Source organism: Mesocricetus auratus, unplaced genomic scaffold (assembly GCF_017639785.1).
Source record: "Mesocricetus auratus isolate SY011 unplaced genomic scaffold, BCM_Maur_2.0 Super-Scaffold_100010, whole genome shotgun sequence".
Taxonomy (NCBI): Eukaryota; Metazoa; Chordata; class Mammalia; order Rodentia; family Cricetidae; genus Mesocricetus; species Mesocricetus auratus.
The window spans coordinates 82,672,224-82,693,006 of NW_024429194.1; the positions used below are offsets into that span (position 1 = coordinate 82,672,224).

Sequence of the window (20,783 nt, forward strand, 5' to 3'; positions counted from 1 at the left end):
AGGCCAGCCTGGTCTACAGAGCGAGTTCCAGGACAGCCTCCAAAGCCACAGAGAAACCCTGTCTCGAAAAACCAAAAAAAAAAAAAAAAAAAAAAGAGAGAGAGAGAACAAGGCCTGTGATGAGCTGAAATTGGAGCAGAGGCACCAATGAAGCCAGGGGACAAGGACGGGCGGGGCTGCTGTGATGGTGGGGGCTCTGCATTGGAGGGCAAAGAGCAGAAGATGAATGAGCTCAGGGAAGGGAGCCTGGACACCTGGGGATCATGCCAGGAGTTTGCAGCACACTGAAGGGGACTCATAGGCTAGTTAGGATCAAGGAAGTTTCATGTTCTAACTTCTGTCTCAAAAGGACCCAGATGCTATGGGGAGAATAGCTGGCTGCCCTGGGAACCTTAGTGAGAGAACAGAGCTGGTGACAAGGTCCAGGTGGCAGATGACAGCGGCAGTCCTAGCTGGTACTGAAGTGATGGGATGTATCCTTAAAGTAGAGCAGAGCTGGGCATGGTGGTGCAAACCTTTAATCCCAGCAGTCAGGAGGCAGAGGCAGGCGGATCTCCGTGAGTTCGAGGCCATCCTGGTCTATAAAGTGAGTTCCAGGACAGCCAGGGTTACACAGAGAGATTCTGTCTCGGGAAACCAAAGGGGGGACAAAGTAGAACAAACACAAAGTTTTCTAACTCACTGGATGTGGATCCTAAGTAAGAACCAAGATCAAAGAGCTGCACACCTGTAATTCCAGCATTCAGGAGGCAGAGGTCAGCCTGACTACATAGTGAATTAAGGCGTCTGGAGTATAGAGAGTGAGAACTTTTCTTTGTTTGTTGTTGTTTTGTTTTTTATTTCTTTACTTTTAAATTTAAATTAGAAACAAGGTTGCTTCACATGTCAATCCCAGCTCCCTCTCCCTTTCCCTCCCCTCCTCCCATTCCTTTCCATCAACCCTCCCAACCCCCCTTCCCCAATCTCCACTCCTTTCCCCAGGGAGGGTGAGGCCCTCCATGGGGGGTATCCATAGTCTGTCATTTCATCCAGAGCAGGACATTTGTTTCTTTTTTGAGACAGGGTTCTCTGTACAACTGCCTTGGCTATCCTAGAACTCACTTTGTAGACCAGGCTGGCCTCGAACTCACAGAGATCCACCTGCCTCTGCCTCTGAAGTACTGGAACTAAAGGAAAGCACCACCACTATCAGGGTGAGAACTTTTCTTTAAAAAAAAGTAAGGTCAGCCGGGTGGTGGTGGCGCACGCCTTTAATCCCAGCACTCGGGAGGCAGAGGCAGGCAGATCTCTGTGAGTTCAAGGCCAACCTAGTCTACAGATCGAGCTCCAGGACAGGTAGGACTACACAGAGAAAGCTTATCTTGAAAAAAAAAAAAAAAGGTAAACTCCAATGCCACATTGGACTGTTAACAATCCACTGGCTAGAGTATTCTTCGAGATCTGTCTGGAGTTGTCAGATTTTGTCTTTTATTATAACTGATTGGTTGACATAGAAGCAACATTCCTTCTTGAGGAAGAGGCAAAGGCCACCTTTCTCCACTGTTAGTAGCTCTAATAGTTGGCAATTTTCTTTAATGGTTTTCAAGTGGTTTGCATAGAAACAAGAATTTTTCTTGCCAGGCGGTGGTGGCGCACGCCTTTAATCCCAGCACTTGGGAGGCAGAGGCAGGCGGATCTCTGTGAGTTCGAGGTCATCCTGGTCTACAAGAGCTAGTTCCAGGACAGGCTCTAAAGCCACAGAGAAAACCTGTCTCAAAAAAACCAAATAACCTTCTTGTCCTGCATAAAGCAGACCGAGTGCCCTATCATATTGTAGAACTATTTCAGCTAATTAATTTGTCTGTCGATAAGTTTGGATCTGTTTGGTTTTAATAGGTACCTTCCCTTGTACTCCAAAAGGCATTATAGGTAGCCATTTTGTCTCCTATGCCAAGGAGTTTCCTATTAACTTAATATTCCAGCCGTCTGTAGAGGATCAGGTGTAATGTACTCTCTTCTGTAACTACTTCCCGCTGAAATCAAAGGCCGGAAGGGGCTTCAGGCAATGGGCATTCATCAGAAGCATCTGGCTCACTGACCCAGCTGTAGAGAGGGGAGCAATTGTATCTGCTGGACTAGTCCACGCCACAGTTTCATCAAGCCCAGGGCTCAAAGCCAACTGGAACAGTTTGTAGTCCACGGCTGATTCCTGGACGGTGTCTGTCAGCCAAGTGGAAATCTGCTAAGACAGATACAGACTAAGGAGAGAAGTTAAAGTTTAGGAACTTAAACAAAAAAAATCATACATTTGGAACTTCCACTCTAGGTGGGGAAGGGGAGGGGCTACAGGACCAGGGTCGGGAGAATTCACGCCCTAAGCAATAGGCAGGTGGGAATTCAGACCTGAGCCGTAGTTACCTGGAGAGATGGCTCAACCATTAAGAGCACCGGCTGTTCTTCCAGAAGACCCAGGTTGGATTCGGAACACCCACATGGCAGCTCACAACAATCTGTAAATTCAAGGTATCCGATGCCCTCTTCCGGGCACAGTGCACGTGGTACACACAAACATATGTAAACAAAACAATCAGAGCCATAAAAAAATTAAATTAAATTGAAAACTTTATAATGAAATAAATCTTTTTTTTTTAAGAGGAGAAAGGTAAGGGATGGAGAGATGGCTCAGCAGTTAAAAGAACACACACCGTCCTTGCGACCTGAGTTCCCTTTTCAGGTGGCTCAGAACCGCTTGTAAATCCAATGGGACTCCAGCTCCCTCTTTGGATTCTGCAGCCACCACTACTCACGTGAACTCTGGCGCGCACACACACATATGCATAAAATTAAAAATAAAAGGAATCTTTGGGGGAAGGGCAGGCAAAGAGGTAGCGGTTTCTTTAAGAGCGCGGGCTGGCAGGAAGCCCCGCCCAGACGTGCAAGCCCCGCCCCGCCCCCAGGAGGCGGGCCCCGGGCGGTTTGAAGGGTCGGCGCGCTGAGCTGGGTGGCTCGGCTGCCTCTGAGATGTCGGTGCTGAGGCCTATGGACAAGCTGCCTGACCTGAACAGGGCCACCGTCTTGGTAGGTGCGGGCGGCGCCCCCGGGCCGGTTTCCCGCAAGCCCAGGCCTGTGTGCTTCCTCAGCCACAGCACGCTCGGACGGCGGCGGGGTGGGCGGGCGTACTACTCTGAACCAATCGGAGCGGCGGCCCGAGTGCCGCTCCACCAATAGGCGTGCGGCTGGCTCTGCAACACGCTGGAGTGGGCGTCCCAGTTCGATCTAGGGTTTCCCGCTCTCTGAGAGAGTCGGACCGAGTGTGGCTCCTCGGGGTCCCCTTCTCGGGACATGGAGCTCTCCGAGCCGCCTCTGGCTGGGTGTGTACCCCCAGGAGGGATCCAAAGTGCCGGGCCCTCCAGAGGCGCCGCCCTGCTCGCATCTGCATCTGTCTGGCTCTCTCCCTCCGCAGCTGGTGGGCACGCAGGATGCGCTGCTGCAGAAGCTGGCGGAGTCGATGCTCCAGGAACAGTGTGCGTCTGAGCTGAGGGTGTAAGTTGCTGAGGTGTGGCCTGAACTCTCTGAGCTGGCCTGAGGGGAAGGGAAGGGAGCCCAACTCCTCCCAACTGCCCCCGCCCCCGGTCCTGCCCACCCTTGCGGAGCTGACTCCTTGGCAAGTCTCTGCAAATGTTCACGAGTCACACATTTAACGCCCGAAACCCACCTACTCGTCTAAGTTCTGGGTATGGTCGTCAGCGCCTAAAAACAAAGCCGAGGTATGTGTCTTGGTTTCGTTTCCTTTTGCTGCGACAAAAGATAAAATAACTCCGGCAAAAGCAACTTAGGGGAGAAAAGACATGCTCACCTGTGAGGAGTCCGTCACATGACGTTCACCGTCAAAAGGCAGGAGGGAATGCTTGCCCATCTGCCTTCCTCGGCCCAATTAAGAAACTAAAAAGAGAGGATATCCTCATTGAGACTCCCAGGTCACCTTAGATTGTGTCAAGGTAACAAAAATATGGGGCTGGAGAGATGGCTCAGTGGTTAAGAACACTGGTTCTTACAGCAACTACATAGTGGCTCACAACCATCTGTAATGAGATCTGGTGCCCTCTTCTGGCCGACAGGGATACATGCAGACAGAACACTCTCCAGAGGGTGACCAAAACCCCTGGAGAGTGGAAAATAAACACTATTTAGAGCCCAACATGAGAGGGTGATATCCAGTTTCAGGCCAGCCTAGGTTCCTTAAGACCCTGTCTCAACAACCCAAAACACAAAGAAGTCACCTCCCCGCCTGTTCACTTTTTTCTGGTCTTTCCCCCAAACACACACACACACACACACACACAACACCACCACCACCACCACCACACCACACCACACCACACCACACCACATCGGTCCCTAAGGATAAAGATTTTTGACTCTCGTTCATGGGCGAGCCCCCAAAGCTCTATGCAGTAACTAACACAGAGTAGCTCAGTTAATAACTGTTGAGTTACTCTGGTTAATTCATGATCCGAAAAATGTAGTAGAATCATAAAGCAGGGATTCCTGAGGGTGGCATGGTGAAGTGAAGGTGAGCTAGTCTACGGGGATGAATTAAAGCTTCACTGGTTGTAAAAAAAAAAAAAAAAAAAAAAGGTCCTGGTGTGTGGTGTACCTGCAACAAAATCCTGAGAAGTCCTTAGTGCCCCCAGTTTCGGAGGAACAGTAATTACTGTGTCTTCCCTTTTCTAACCTTGCCAGGCTTGAGAATATGAAACACATTAACACCAGACCAATCCTATGACTCAGATAGAAAAGGATTTATTTTTATCTTTATTTTATGTTGTATCGGTGTTTTGCCTTCATATATGTCTGTGTGAGGGTGTGAAATCTTGGAGTAATAGGCAGTTGTGAGCTGCCATGGGGACACTGGGAATTGAACCCGGGTCCTCTGGAAGAGCAGTCAGTGTTTGTCCTTAACCACTGAGCCACGTCTCCAGGCCTGAGAAAAGAATTTTTAGAAATTCATTTGCCCTTGAACAGTGAGTTTGTAATCCCAGCTACCAAAGAAGCCAGAAGAGGGAGATTCGGGGCATAATAGCACAGAACTAATCCCAGCACCTGGAATAGAGGCAAAAAGGATCAGGGTTCAAAGGTTAGCCTCTACTACATAGAAAGTTAGATGCCACACCTGGGCTACGTAAGACCACGTCTTAGGAAAAAACTATGACAATTTTAAAAATAAATGTTATACTTTTTGTAGTTATTGAATTATAATCTAAGAGAGAGTGTGATGGACCAGGCATGTTAGTGCTGGCCTTTAATCCCAGAGCTTGGGAGACAGAGGCAAGAGGATCTCTGAGTTCAAGGCCAAGGCCAACCTAGTCTATGTAACAAGTTCCATGACAACTACATAATGAGACCCTGTCTCAGAGAGAGAGAGAAAGAGAGTTTGATGTATACAAAGAATGGGCAGAGAATTCAAGAAAGGCCTTCAGGTTGGGTGTTTGGCAACTTATAGCTAGCAAATGACAAACCTGGGTCAAGCCTGCATCTACCTCATACCAAAGGGATTCAGTCTTATCCCTTAGCCATCTCAGCAAGCACCCCTCCTAGAGAGGTCTGGGTAGAGCTGGCTGTGTCCCACCAACTGGGTAGTGCTGGGCTCCCTCTGAGGCAGCTCCTTTCCCCTAAAGGACAGTATGTGACAGTCGCTGTGACGTGGGTATGTGTGTCTTAGTCCTACACTTTCTTGTTTTTCAGCCACTTGGCCAACTCCCTGCCTTTGCCCTCCAATGTGAACCGGCCCCGAATTGACCTGATTGTGTTTGTAATTAACCTTCACAGCCAATACAGGTGAGAGGCAGGATGGGACTCTGGAGGACCTAGTTGGACCTGTGCTGGGACAGTTACTGTACAATAGGAAAGCAGGAGGCAGTGAGAGGCTGTCCAGGGTAAGGAGGGAGGACTGCAGGCTTTGAAAGACAAAACCATGACCGTGTGGCCTGTTCACTTAGCACACGCATGCCTAGTGCGTAAGGGGGCCAAAAGAGAGCATGGTACCCCCTGCACTTGCAGTTGCAAACAGTTGAGCTATTGGGGGGGTTGTTCTGGAATGCAAACTCGGGTCCTCTGGAAGAACAGTCAGTGTGCTTAACCTTTGAGCTGTCTCTCCAGCCCAGCCCTTGTTTTATTTATCTTGTTTGTAGCACTGTGGGCCAGTGCTCTGCTGAGGTTTCCCACACTGGGGGCTAAATTTCAGCACATGACCTCTTAGCACTAAGCCATGTCAAAACTACAGCAGTCAGAAGTTGGATAGTATATAGGACAGTATTTGAGAAAGACACAGGTGTTTAAACACACCACTGTATTTGCACCCCCAACTGTTGGCACCAGTTTCCTCTGAAGAGTTCATGCGTGCATGTACGTGCACACACACACACACACACACACACACACACACACACACACACACGGCTCAGTGGTTGTAAAAGTTTGGTTCCCTGTCTTTAATCCCAGCACTCGGGAGGCAGAGGCAGGCTGATCTCTGTGAGTCCGAGGCTGGGCTGGACCGACAACCTCCAAAACAATACAGAGAAACCCTGTCTCATAAAAAAAAAAGTTTGGTTCCAAGCACCCAAAGCGGGAGACTCAAAATCTACTATAACTCCAGCTCTGGGGAATCCAATACCTGTGGTCTCCACAGACACCAGCACTCATGCATACACCTAAACTCATGCAAGCACCAGTCAACACATAGTTTAAAATAAAACATGGGGGATATGGCATTTGAAATATGGAGACAGGAAGATCAGAAGTTCAAGGTCGTCTTCAGGACAGCCTGAACTACATGAGATCTTGACTCAAAAGGGGGAAGGTAGGCAGCAAGATGGCTTAGCTTAAACCTGTGTTTAACCCCAGGACTCAATATGGTCCTCTGACCCACAAAAGTACCTCATGACACATTCAATGGATGTGTGTACACACATGATGAATAAATAAAAAAAATCACCCAGATTTAGCTAGGCATAATGGTGTATGTCATAGTCCCAGCACTCAGAATGCTGAGGCAGGATGATCAGGAGACAGGCCAGCTTGAGCTACGCAGAGACATTGTTATGAATATGGTGTGAGGTGGGACCTTTGGTGGGTCACATGGCCGTGAGAGACAAATATGCAGTCAGGCAGGACTTGTGTGCAAAGTTTATTGGGGGAAGGGAAAGAAAGAGGAGAGAGACAGAGACCTATCTGCCTCTTCAGAGAAGTGGCAGCAAGGAGAGCCGAAGTGAGTGGAGCCGCGTCTTACAGGCCCTTGCAACTGTGTACAAAGCCGGAAACTGCCCCCGGTTCCCAAGGGGTAGGGCCAGGTTTGCACTTGCCTGGATGCTAACAAACATCCTAACTCAAACAAATAAAAACAACATGGGGGCGGGTATTGTTGTTGTTGAGACAGGATTTCTCTAAGTGTCCCTGAATGTCCTGGAACTTGATGTGTAGACCAGGCTGGCAGGGCTGTGTTGTGAAATTCTGTCTTCTGTTTTCTCACTTGGCCTTGTATCGCAGCCTCCGGAACGTGGAGGAGTGTCTGAGCCACGTGGACAGCAGCTTCTTCCTGGGGAAAGTGTGTTTCCTCGCCACAGGGGGTGAGTGTGACCCCTTTCCTCTGCGCCCCACCCCAGCTAGCAGTTGGGACCCTTGTTGAGGCGGCCTGTAGAGGTCTCCTTACCCAACTACTGACTTGTTTTATTTTTCTTTTGCCTGAGGAGGTCAGAAGAGGGCATGGGATCTATGGGATCTTCTAGAACTGGAGTTTCAGTTATAGATGGTTGTGAGCCACCATGAGTGCTGGGAGTTGAACCCGGGTCCTCTGGAAGAACAGTCAGTGCCCTTAACTACTGAGCCATCTCTCCAGCCTCCATTTAAGAATGTACTTTTGTTTTGAGACAGGGTCTCACTGTGTATCCGTGGCTGTTCTGGAACTCACTGTGTAGATGAGGCTAGCCTCAAACTCACAGAAGTCCATCTGCCTTTGCCTCTGAGTGCTGGGATTAAAGACCTGGGCCACTAAACCAGTCACTGTTTCTAACTTGATCCCAGTAGCTACTCCTGCTCTTGCTTGGAGTTCCTCTACAGATACAAAGTAGCCCTGGAAGTGGCACACACCTACAGTCTCAGCACACTGGATGATGCTAAGTTACAAGATCCAAGGGTTAAGGACGGCATGTAGGGGAATTACTGAAGCTCAATGCCAGCTTGACAACCCGGGGAGATCATGTCTCAAGGATTTTCCGATTGGCCTCTGCCTTTGTGTCGGTCTCCACTCCTTCCCTCTCATTCTTTGGGTCAGCTGCAGTTCTCTGGAAAAGACCCTGCTGGCCCTGAGATGAGGCAGTGTCACTGGTCGTCGCTGGCTCTCACTGTGCACCAGACACTCTGGGATTTTATTGCCATAGTCTTTGAGGTAGGCATTAACTCAGATTTACAGCTCAGGAAACTGGGCATAAGTTACCTGGCTTGCCCAGGGCCCTATCTCTCAACAGTAGAGAGCCAGGCTTTATAGCCCTGGGCCTTCACCTTCTTTTGTTTGGGTTTTTGCTGTGTTTCATTTTGAGACAGGGACTCAATATGTAACACAGGCTATCCTCAAACTCTGTGTGCCACCATGCCTAGCGTCAAGACTGTCCTCTGAGTGATTTCTGTGGGACTCCTGTCAGGTACTGTTTCTCTTCTCTGTCTTGCTAACTCCTTTGGGAACTCTGAAACACTCTGCTCAGGGTCAGTGACTGTCTGATCACAGTAAGTTCCTAGAGGGGGGGGGGTCTCTCCCTGATGCTGATGATGGTGGTGAATACTGGTAAACAGGTGAGTGTCTAGGGTTCCTCTGTATCAGCTCACTGACTGAAGCTCTGTGTAGTGGGTGCTCTTATCCTTATTTCAAAAGTGCAGAAACTCAGCCAGGCAGTGGTGGCGCACGCCTTTAATCCCAGCACGCAGAGGCAGGTGGATCTCTGTGAGTTCAAGGCCAGCCTGGTCTACAAAGTGAGTTCCAGGACAGTCACGACTGTTACACAGAGAAACAACAACAAAAAAACCCAAAGTGAAGAAACTCCATTATCCCTAGAGCACATGAAGCTTTCCAGCCATGTAGTCTAATGTGATGGTCTTGACTGCTCAGAAAGGAGTAGCCAGGCATGGTGGTGCATGCCTTAATCCCAGCACTTGGGAGGTGGAGGCGGAGGCAGGGGATCTCTGGTGGATGTAGTCTGAAGTGTACCTGGCTTCTTTGCAGCTGGACGGGAGAGCCACTGCAGCGTTCACCAGAACACAGTTATAAAACTGGCCCACACCTACCGAAGCCCTTTGCTCTTCTGCGACTTAGAGGTGAGAACCCTGGTCGTTGTGGCCAGTATTATAATTCAGTACAAGGAGAGGGCAGTGAGAACACAGTGAACGTATCGATTGCACGCTGAAGGATCACCAAGTATCCAGGTGAGGTGGGTATGGAGGGAGGCAGGTAATTCTGGTTAAGGCTTAGCTTTTAAGTCCTGCCTGCATATTTCAAAGTTCCTATTAATATTGCACTCTCCTACTGGGGGATAAGTACTTATGATATGAGGTGTCCTTGTGTCTTCAGACTCGCTTTACTTGTACAAACAAAATATCACCACATATCCACTTTTTTTTATAAAAATAAAAAGTTACAGCTAATATAAGAAAAACTACATACACTAAGTACAATAACTATATACAGTATGTACAGGCAATAAGTACATCAGCAATGTCTAGTCCATTGCATTTGACAAATTCAGAGAAAATACTCCAATATCTATCCTATCTTGGTGAGTTCAAAGTCTTGTACCTAATTTACTTTCTATCGAATTTGCATTATCAAATTATCTTTTGATGTCTCTTAACCTTTCACACTTTACATATCTTTAGTGAGTTTCTTTTCTGAGTCTGGTAAACAATGAAAACTATAACTGTCTAGTCTTCCTCAGTGAACCGAGAAGGAAGTAATATTAACTGAGTAAACAGGAAGTACAAGAAATTGACTTCCAAAAACTGTCCTTTCTGTCTAATTGACCAGTGCATCCTCAGGTCTTTCTGGCGGTCACAGTGGCCAGTGTCACCCTAATCTCCTTGGGCTGCAGACCTTGTCTGTAGTGTCACAGGGCAGAACCCACCGCAAGTACTAGGGGTGTTTGTTAGATGGACTAGCTTCTGTAGGTGAGCCCTGTCTGGCCATAGCAAAGCAGGTATGCATCTTCTTTCTCTTTATTTTGTCCTGTGTTGTGTGCACGTGTGGGGGATCATGTGCCTGTGATGTCAGAGAAGGATGTCAGGTGTCCTTCTCTATCACGCTCTGCCTGATTCCCTTGGGCAGGTCCTTAGCTGAATCTAGAGCTAGGCTGGTGCCTGTCTAGCCCCAGCAATCCTCCTGCCTCTGTCTCCCTTTCCCCCACAGCTCTAGAGTTCCTGGCACGCATGCTTGTATAGTGAGCACACTCACCCACTGAGCCAGCATTGATATGTGGAGTTCATGTATGCTCCCGGGGAGAATTACTGAAGGTTCTCGGGCCCAGGCTGCCCCACCCCCTCACTTGACCTGCTCAGTTGAACTAGGGATTTTTTTGTTAGTTTCCAGGTTCGTTTGAACACTCGTGTCCTGGGTCTGGCACCTCTTCCCTAAGGCGTAGTGACTCCATAAGAGCCAAGTCAGGACAAAATCCCACAAATCCTGTGCCAAGGGTTTCCTGTTATGTGGTCTGTGGACTGTGCCTGTGACAGCAGAATTCAGGTACTCTATGAACTTGGATGAGAAGTAGAACTTGCCCCTGCGCCACAGCACCATGCTAACCTAGCTGGACTTGAGCTCCTGAATTAGCCAAGAGTGTCAGTTAGCAACAGACAGCCTGCCGGGGCCGGGGCACTAGCTTATTGGGTAAGAGTGTTCGCCATTCTTGCAGAGGACCTGAGTTTGGTTCTCAGCACCTACATAATAGCTCACAACTGTCCTTAACCCAGTTCTCATACCCTTGGCCTTCTCGGGCACCAGGCACACACGGTGCACAGACATATGTGCAGACAGAGCACTCATACACAGAGAGGCTCTGAAGCTGTCATTTACATGTGAGGGCAAGCCTCATCACCACTGTGTTCTGGCTGCCAAACAGCCCCCGAGATCACCCCTAGACCAGACCATTGATGGGGGTATGTGTGCGTTCATTGCACATCAGTCTCTCTTACTGACATTTGTTTTCAGAATCCTTGACTAGATCCGGACTCTGCTCTCATAGGTGACAACACCCTGTGCCCCCCTGGCATACCTGAAGTGTCTCACCCTTCTGGCTTTCCTCATAGCAAGCCTCTGAGGAAACCCTCCAAAAAGAGTCACCTTGCTCAGTCACACAGCAAGTTAGGGCCAGCTGCTTAGTGTGCAGCTGGTTCCCCATCCTGGCCCCCTGACCATGTGACTTTGAGCAAGTCACCTTACTGAAGAGTCAGTAAGATCTGTTACTGAGATCGTCTGCTTCACGACTCCACAGCCACTGTGGTGCCTGCTAACGCTGTGACAGGCACTGCTGCAGTTCCCTGTGTGGCCATGGGGTGGTAGGCCACGCCAGCCGTTGAGTTTCCACGCTTGAGGCCTAGACTAATGGAGCAGTGATGTAACTCAGCAGGTGAAGGTACTTCTGTCAGCCTGAGTGCTGTCCCTGCGCCCCACATGTAAGGAGAGAATGATTCCTCGCACACTGACCTCATACCTTCATGCATGGGTATGCATACGTGTGTTTTCTCTCTAAATGTAGCTTTAAAAAGAAAGAAAAAGCCGGGCGGTGGTGGCACACGCCTTTAATCCCAGCACTTGGGAGGCAGAGGCAGGCGGATCTCTGTGAGTTCGAGGCCAGGCTGGACTGACAACCTCCAAAACAATACAGAGAAACCCTGTCTCGTCAAACCAAAAAAAAGAAGAAAGAAAGAAAAAGTCATAGGGCCAGCTGTAGGAAAGCAGAGGCTGCCGTCTGTTTCCAGCTGGCAGCAGGGCTGTACAAATACCTGCCCATAGCACGCGCCTAGGTCCCTCAGATGAAGAGCCCTGGCTCTGCACTGCCCCTCCCCCCTCCACCGAGTGTCGTTGTTGTCCTTCTCAGCGCATACTTTTTGTCTTATCAAGTTGGAACCTTTGTGTGACAAGAGTTGCTAGCTCTCTTACAGGCTGGGAAACACTCTTGGAAGCACTTCTTAACCCTTTGTGGGGTCACCTATCAGATACCCTGCATATCAGATATTTACATTATACCATTCGTTTCTCTCTTTTTAACATTATGATTCATAACAGTAGCAAAGTGACAGTTATGAAGTAGCAACAAAGTAATGTTGTGGTGGGGGGAGCTGTATTAAAGGGCTCAGGGTTAGGGAGGCTGAGAAGCACTGCTCTAGGAGGTGTGCAATTCACCCAAGTCGTCTACCGACATGGCCTGTGCTGGTGCTTGGAACACAAGTAAAGCAAACACTGGCCCTGCCTTTTCAGAGATTAGTGAGGTGATGGGCAGCCTGGCAGAGCGTGTCTTCCCATGTGACGTGGGCAGAGTCATAACTTCAGAATAGTCTGGGGGCATGTGTGGCAGGAGACAGCTGTGGCACTCAGATTAGAGCAGCAGTAGATTGGAGATAGAGACCTTGGAGGAGGGGGACTCAGAATACCGCTCACGTGTACGCTGTGTGCCAAGCACCGTTGTAGGCATTAGAGACAACCACACAGAACAAAACGGTGGTGTATGTATGTATGTATGTATGTGTATATATCTATCTATCATATATATATGATATATATTACATGCATACATACCCTGGCTGTACTCTGCTCAGGAACACAGACAGGCTGCTTGTGCTTGCTTGTTTGCAATGTAAAAAAGAATGACTAGAGCTGGGAGATGATAACTCACACCCTTAATCTTAGCACTGGGGAGGCAGAGGCAGGTGGATCTCTGAGTTCAAGACCAGCCTGGCCTACAGAGTGAGTTCCAGGACAGCCAAGGCTACACAGAGAAACCCTCTCTGGAGGGGGAGGGAGGGAGGGAGACAGAGCAGAGGGAGAGACTGGGGTGTGAGGGATGGAGCCTCGACGTAGCTTTGTGGGTGGAATGAGAGCTTGTATCTCAGCAACAGCCATCACGCTATCGGCAGAAGAGTGCCAGTCTAGAAGATGGAAAGGACAGAAGGCTAGAGCCTGCCTGGAGTGGTGAAGGCCCTCCAGGGAGGCCTGGGCAGGAGTCGCTGAATGCCAGGAGAGCAGAGTAATGGGAAATGTCAGTAATGATGGGGTTAAGTCATAGTCAGTGAAGACTGTAGCTTTGCTCCAGATAAAACTGGAGTTGCTGGAAGTTTGGGCCCAGGAGGCACATGGCTTTCCTCAGACTGTGAGAGCAGATGAAAAGAGAGGAGGGCAGAAATGAGGAAGGGTTAGAAATTTTTCCTGAAGAGTTGAATGGCCTGGATTCAGTGTTATCCAGGGAAGAGTGACGTGGGATGGTCCACAGACATTGTTTCCTGGACAGTCAACAGAGTGCTGGCGGTCAGATGTGAGGTGACAGGAAGACAAGTCAGGGACAGCTGGTAGAATGGTGCTGCCTTAGAGATGAGGCAGAGTCAGTGGCGGGCTGACAGTGCCCCCAGGCCCCTTGTTGAAGCTCCATTGCTCTTCAGCAAGGCAGGTGATTGTAAGCATCTCTTACTTGCCCAGAACTCACTGGTCCAGATCCGGTACAGCTCCTTAGCCCCCAGCTGCCCTGGGCATGTGGGTGTGGGTGACATGTCCTTGTCTGTGCCGAGGGCCACTCCCTCCATCCAACCTACTGTTCTGTGTCTTCCTGGGGTACCTGTCAGTGGCTGGGACTAGCCTTGGTTGAGATCCCAGCTCTGCAGTCACCCCTCTGTGACCCTGTACTGTGTACTTAACCTTACCAGTTTTTTTGGTTGTTTGGTTGGGTTTTTTTTGTTTTGTTTTTGTTTTTCGTTTTATGAGACAGGGTTTCTCTGTATTTTTTGGAGGCTGTCGGACCAGCCCGGCCTTGAACTCAGAGAGATCTGCCTGTCTCTGCCTCCTGCATGCCGGAATTAAAGGTTTGAGCCACTATCACCTGGCCAGACCTTACCAGTCTTGTCTGCCTTATTTCCTCTTGGTCAGGGCTCTCTGGGTGTCTCTAGGTTTGAAAAACAAGGTAGGAAGCTATAGTAAGGTGTGGCAAAATCCTGGGGTTCCCCTGCATCTCAGCTCCTAGTTTTGCCTCAGCATCTGCACTGAGTCTGGCCACAGGGCCAGCCACCCCCTCACTGCTGCTCTTTTCTCTTCTCTGAAGGTGGAAAGCTTTCGAGTCACCATGGCACAACGCCTTGTACGCATGCTGCAGATCTGCGCTGGTCACGTGCCAGGTATCTCAGCGGTGAACCTGCTGTCCCTGCTGAGGCGCTCCGACAGCCCCCCATCCAAGGAGCTGTGAGCGCTGCTGCCCTCCCCACATTTGGCTCCGGCTCCATAAGCAATCACTGTTGGTGAAGACCAGTCAGGGCCTGACAGGCCCTGGAGGCAGCCTGCACACTGCAGGACTGAGCTCTGCTCCACCAGGCCCAGCTGGGCAGGAGTGAAGAGAGAGCCCAACCCCTGGAGCCCTCTGCTTCCCTGCTCACCCCACAGAGACCCCACCCCACAGAGGCCTGAGTTTTCAACTGTCTGATAGGGTACACCCACCTCAGATTTCTTTGGAACAACAACAACAAAAAAAAAAGAAAACCAAACCTGAAACTCTATCTCACCCAGTATCTGACTTTGTAAATGAAGAAATGGTATCAGTGCAATTAACGGGGCAGATTGTGGCTTCCAGGAGCCCAGGGAAACGACACATGCTGGTCCCTGCTTCTCTTATAGCCTGGCAGTTGCTTCTGGGACCCTGTTTCCCTGATGTAAATGGAGATGGTTCTACTCATGTCATGTTGAGAAGATTGAATGAAATGGCGGGTGGCTTGCTGCCTGAGACTGCATTACTCCTGCGACTTGTCTGTCTGTCAGATCAGATCTGTCTGTCTGTCAGACATAGCATCATGCCCAGCACAGCTGCAACAAGGCCTCAACAACAGTCACAATCATTTTTTAAAGCCTTATTTATTTACTGTGAATAGTGTTCTGTCTCCATGTATCCCTGCGGGCCAGAAGAGATCTCACTACAGATGGTTGTGAGCCATCATATAGTTGCTGGGGATTGAACTCAGGACCTCTGGAAGAGCAGCCAGTGCTCTTAACCTCTGAGCCATCTCTCTGGCTCGCCTTCCCCCGAGCTGATTCTTAAAACTATCTCACATCAGGAATGGCACCAGCAAGGTCAGAGTGTGAGAGGTGAGCTGGGAACCATTGCACGCTTCCCCTCAGACTCAGAGGGAAGTTTGTAGAAGGGCCAGATTGGGCTGGGGAAGTTCGGTTAGCACCAGTCAAGGTTTCCAGTGCTGCAGAAGGGGGCTTAACACATGGGGACCTGGGAGGTTCTGTGAGAGCATAGAGGGCCTCCATCAATATTTGGCAGGGACAACCTCTGCTTGGATGTCACAGGCTGTAGCTACCTTCCAGAACAGCCCAATGCCCTGCCCTAGTATGAAGAGCTAGACATTCCTGTCTGGTTTTCGTTGTTATTTGTTTTGGTTTTTTTCTGTGTTTTGGGGGTTTTGTTTCTTTGTTTTTGAAACAGAGTTTATGTGTATAGTAAACTTACTCAGTAGACCAGGCTGGCCTTGAACTCAGAGATCCACCTGCCTCTACCTCCCAAGTGCTGGGATTAAGGATGCAAACCACAACACCCAGCTAGACTACCTTTCTGACTCTGTCAGTCCCTTGGGTCCCAGTAGGGCTCTTAGCTTTGTAGATCCCTGTGAGGCCACACATGTCACCTGACACTTGCAGAGTGCTGCATGCTTCACAGAATCCTGCTCACGCAGCAGCAGCTTCTGTCACCACCCAGCATGCCTGCAGGGCTGCTGATGAGACAGACGTCACTAAAGGTGTGTCCATAGTCAGGGCCAGTGGATGGCAGCCCTGCATGGTCCCCAGTTATGTGTGGCTCAACAAAGGTGTGGTATGTCCCCTGGGAGGGCCTGAGATAAAACACAGGGTTTTGTGCCTGAGAAAGCAGCAGTCTTCAGAGCATTGTCCCCAGGCCCTTCAGTCCTCTGGGCCCTAAAATGGGGTGGGAGGGCTGAAGGAGCGGCACCCAACCCAGAGGAGAAGGCAGCATGGGCACGCCTTCTGTGTATGTCACCTGCTGAAGATCGGAAGCTTTGCCCCGCTAGCACAATGTGCCCATCTCTCCCTCAGGTCCCTGTGCCACATTTTCTTTGCCACCTGGTGCCATTTAACAAGAGAAGTGGCATCACATTCCCCAGCAAAGGCCTGGGAGCCTTCCAAGAGCTGGGGGAGCTTAAGGCTGCCACTGCTGCCAGCTCCCCGCCAAGCTTGGCAGGGACCCTGGAACTAGAGGCGCCTCTCTGGGGTTTGGGCTGGACTGCCCCTGCTGCACGGCAGGGCTGAGTGACACTTAAATGGCAGTCAGGTGCCCTCAGACCTTACCGAAGACAGCAGGGAGCGGTTGCTCCTGGCAGTGTGTCTGACTGATGCTGAGGTGGAGTACTCGGGTGTCTCCAGGACTGGTTTGAATGGGGAAGCTATCAGATGCCTCCACCTGAGTCAGGACGAGCCTCGGGGAGAGCTCTCTTTAAGTCACAGGTCCGTTTGTCCCCGAGCTACCTGGTGTGTGTGGTTTGTATGTCCCTCCCGGAGCTCTGCAGGAGGGTGCCCACCCAAGGTACTTGTCTCTGCCTAAGTGGTGGTGGCCGGCCATTCCTATAGAGGGAAGGAAGCTGCAGAATGGCACCAAGGATCCTCCACCCAGCTGGGTGTGGCTCACTTAGCCGGCAGAGGTGAGAGGAACAGTGATTTTTTTTTTTCAGGCCAGCCTAGCCTACAGTGCAAGGGGGGACACAGACGCATTGGCTTGACTTCTGTGTAAAGGCAGGAGAGTACACACTGAAACTTGTCCTCTGGCCTCACATTATGCAATATCAGTATGTTTTACAAGGGACAGGGTGTGGTTCAGTCGGTAAAGTGCTTGCCTAGCCTGCATGAAAGCCCAGTTCAATCCATGGCACTGTCATGCAGGCGTGATGACTCAGACCGGTAATCCCAGCACTCGGGTGGAAGGTCAAGGTCATCTCCAGCTACACAGTGCATTTGATGCCAGTCTGGGCTACTTGAGACCCTATCCAAACAAGGGCCAGCAAGGCAGGATAGGATGGCTCCGCTTGTGTTTGCTGCCGACCCGAATTTCATCTCCAGAACTCATTCCTACAACTTGTCCTTTGACCTCCACATGTTTCCATAACCCCCCAGTGCCATTTATAAAAATAAAATTAAAGCAAAACAAGACACTTCAACCCCTTAGAACAGAGGCCTGGGCTGCTCGGCCAAGGAGGAAGTCGTGAGGTGAGAAGAGACCAGGCCCTCGAGTCTCACCGGCAGGCCCTGTGACGCAGTCAGCAGGTTTTCCTGCGTTGTGCCCCACTGCTCTGCCTCTTTGGAGTTCCCGTGGCTGAAAACAAAAGCCCGATCCTGCACCAGCCTCCCCTTTCCTCCTAAGGGTACGTGTGTCCAGGTGACCAGCACATGCTTGCCAGTGTGGAGATCAGCTTCAGATGTCTTCCTCTACCATTCTGCATATTATTATTATTTTTTTGTTTTGTTTTTCGAGACAGGGTTTCTCTGTATTGTTTTCGAGGCTGTCGGTCCAGCCTGGCCTCGAACTCACAGAGATCCGCCTGCCTCTGCCTCCCGAGTGCTGGGATTAAAGGCGTGGGCCACCATCGCCCGGCCTGCATATTATTTTTGAGTCAGCGCCTCTCACAGAACCCGAAGCAAATTTTTTAATACTTTAGTTAACTTTATTTTATGTGCATTGGTATAAGGATACCAGATCCCCTGGAACTGGAGTTAAGACAGGTGTGCGCTGCCGTGTAGGTGCTGGGAATTGAACCTGGTCCTCTAGAAGAGCAGTCACTGCTCTTAGCCTCTGAGCCATCTCTCCAGTCCCCCAAAGCAAATGTTTAAGACAGAAGCACGGCCCTCATTCCCTGGTGCCCTTGAGTTTTTCTCCCCAGCCCTTCTCTTCCTTCACCTACTAGATTGGTTCCTGACTGGAGCTCTGGCCCTTTTGCTGCTCGCTGCTCCCGTGTGGAGCCCAGTGTGGAGTCGGCACTTGCCGGATGGTGAAATAGCCCCCCATGAGCCTGCAGGAGGCCCAGAGGCCAGCCACAGCTTGTTCTGTCGTGCCCTATATGAAGCCGGGAAATTCCCATTCCTCAACCTCACAACCTCTCTGTCCCATGCATGACTCCCCGTGTCCCACCCGTCCCCGGCAGGACTCCACTCCTGCATTGAGAGGCTGAAGTTTTGTGGTCTTTTGTCTCGTACTGAAGGTCCTGTGTCCCCACACCAAGGCCATGCATAAGAAGGACAGAGCAGGAGCCCTGTGACAATGCTCCGCACAGTGGGTATGTAGGGAGAGGAGTCTGGGGATAGCCTGGGGGGAGCCTTGCTTCATGGAACGGCGTGGCCTGCCATTGCAGGCTCCATTCTGAGGAGGACCGGGACCACCCCGTCCACTTCTGTCTGGGGTGCCTGCTGCTCAGGCCTGCAGTTTCTACTGATCCCTCACCATTCCTGCCCCTCTTCAGTGAACAGAAAACCTGACGTGGTCCTTCCCTGTCTCCACTGAAGGGGACTTTCCAACAGCACCCTTGTTTCTCAGAACTAGGCCCAAGGGGGTTGAGGGAGGGGGCAAGGGAGCCTCTACTTTGAGGACTGGACTCTGAAAAATGGGGGTGGGGCTGATAGGGTAGGTATGAAGTTCCCGAGCCAACTTAGGGTGACCAGGAAGGCCCCAGGGCAATCCATCTTATGACTCACGTTTCGAAAGAACAAAAAGCTTTTGCATGTGTGGACCTGAGGCTGTGTGTGAGGGAGCAGTCTCCAGAGCAAGGGGACTGTGACTGCCCGGCCACCACTTCCAACTCAGAAACTACAGTCTTGAAGGGCTGCTAATGTGGGTGCCCTGGCCTGGTTACAGCTAAAACTAGCATTCGTGTTTGAGAACATCCCAGGTCTCAGAGCGGTTTCACATCCAGATCTGGGGGGCTGGGCCTCGCTGTCCCCAGGGGCTGCCTCCCACCCCCATCACACTGGGCTTGTCCCACAGACACAGTGGCCTTACTTTTGACCCTGTCGCTGAAGCATGAAGAACTTGGGCTATGCTTCCCAGTCAGGTGGGTGCCAACCCTGTCCAAGCCTTCATTCCTGCTGGCTCATCCTCTGAAAGCCCTCGGCTCCCCCAAAGCCTGTTTCATCTCATGCTTTTTGGGGAAATTTTCAGAGCAAGAACTCACCCTGCCCCCACCCCAAATGAATCACCTTTTTTTTTTTTTAAGGAGCAGCTGGGCATGGTATCAGGGACTTTAATCCCTGTACTCAGGAGGCAGAGAAGCAGGCGGATCTCTGAGTTAGAGGCGTCTGATCTGGGACTAGTGGTATGCCCACAACCCTAGCACTTGGTGGAAAGATCAGGAGTTCAAGGCCATCCTCAGCTGCATAGTGAGCTTGAAGCCAGCATTTAGCAAATAAAAAGGTTGAGATCATAAAGACAAAAATTTGATTTGAAGGACTTTCAGTGGCAAAGTCCCTCATTTTATAGTCAAGAGAGTGTGTGTGTGTGTGTGTGTGTGTGTGTGTGTGTGTGTGTATGTGTGTATGCACGCTTGTGTGTACAGGCTGGCAAGAGGCGCTTGCTTCATGAGCCTGACACCCGAATGTGCCTCCCAGAACTCCTGAGAGTTGTTCTCTGACATGTGCACTGTAGTACATGTATGACATCATGTGCACTGCAGTACATGTGTGCCTCCACTCACACACATTGTGGTGGTTTGAAAGAAAATGGCCCCAGGTGGTGTGTCCTTGTTGGAGGAAGTGTGCTACTGTGGGGGTGGGTTTTGAGGTCTCATATGCTCAAGCCACACGCACTATCTCAGACTACTTCCTGTTGCCTGTGGGATTAAGATGTAGCTCCTCCACTCTCAGCTCCTCCCCCAGCTCCATGTCTGCCTGCATACTGCCATGTTTCCCGCCATGATGACATAAACCTCTGAAACCGTGAGCCACCCCAATTAAATGTTCCTTTAGAAGAGTTTCTGTGGTCATGGTGTCTCTTCACGGCAGTAGAAACCCTAAGGCATACACACAAATAATAAAATAAAAATTTGGCTAGGTTTTTTTGTTTTGTTTGTTTGTGTTTTGAAGCAAGAGTCTTGTGTAAATCAGTCTTGCCTTGAACTCCTGATCCTTCTGCCCCATCCCACCCCAAGTGCTAGTCCTACAGGTGAAATCCTCAGCACTGGGGAGAAAGAAAGAGAAGAATGCATTGAAGTCATAGTAAATTGTTCAAAGTAAAAATTGTTGTTGTTGTTGTTGTTGTTTTTTAAGGGCAGCTGAGGTTGGGCTGGTAGGATTTGTCTTTAGGCCCAGCGACTCAAGAGTCAGAGGCAAGAAACTTGCTTGATCCCTGAAGTTTGAGGTCAGCCTGGGGGGAACAAAAAGGCAAAAATCTGTTGGAAGGAAAATGTACAAGTGGATTTATAACTAACGTCTTGATAATCTCGTAGTCAAAAGTGACACAGATGCACTTCTGGCTTGCGAAGGTGGCACTGGCGGTATGCTAGCCCAGGGGAGACGCAGA

At 50.2% G+C, this 20,783-nt stretch overlaps 1 protein-coding gene and 1 long non-coding RNA gene across 4 annotated transcripts; one reads left to right on the forward strand and one right to left on the reverse strand.

The window, feature by feature from the left end:
• Positions 1–1,851: 1,851 nt before the first annotated feature.
• On the reverse strand, positions 1,852–2,459 carry LOC121142583. Its single transcript, XR_005879600.1, has 2 exons — positions 2,398–2,459; positions 1,852–2,218 (listed from the first exon to the last, which is right to left on the reverse strand). It is a non-coding gene; the product is annotated as an uncharacterized LOC121142583 (long non-coding RNA).
• A 454-nt stretch (positions 2,460–2,913) lies between these two features.
• Cenpm (centromere protein M) lies at positions 2,914–15,135 on the forward strand. 3 transcript variants are annotated; one of them, XM_040752721.1, is made up of 6 exons: positions 2,915–3,057; positions 3,443–3,522; positions 5,725–5,817; positions 7,525–7,604; positions 9,251–9,342; positions 14,322–15,135. In XM_040752721.1, the coding sequence occupies exons 1-6, from the start codon at positions 3,001–3,003 to the stop codon at positions 14,460–14,462; spliced, it is 543 nt and encodes a 180-aa protein (XP_040608655.1). In that variant the 5' UTR covers positions 2,915–3,000; the 3' UTR covers positions 14,463–15,135. The 3 variants fall into 3 exon arrangements, with proteins under 3 accessions (XP_040608658.1, XP_040608655.1, XP_040608657.1); XM_040752724.1 differs by lacking the exon at positions 9,251–9,342 and having other exon boundaries at positions 2,914–3,057; XM_040752723.1 differs by lacking the exons at positions 2,915–3,057; positions 3,443–3,522 and adding an exon at positions 3,552–3,746.
• Positions 15,136–20,783: the final 5,648 nt, after the last annotated feature.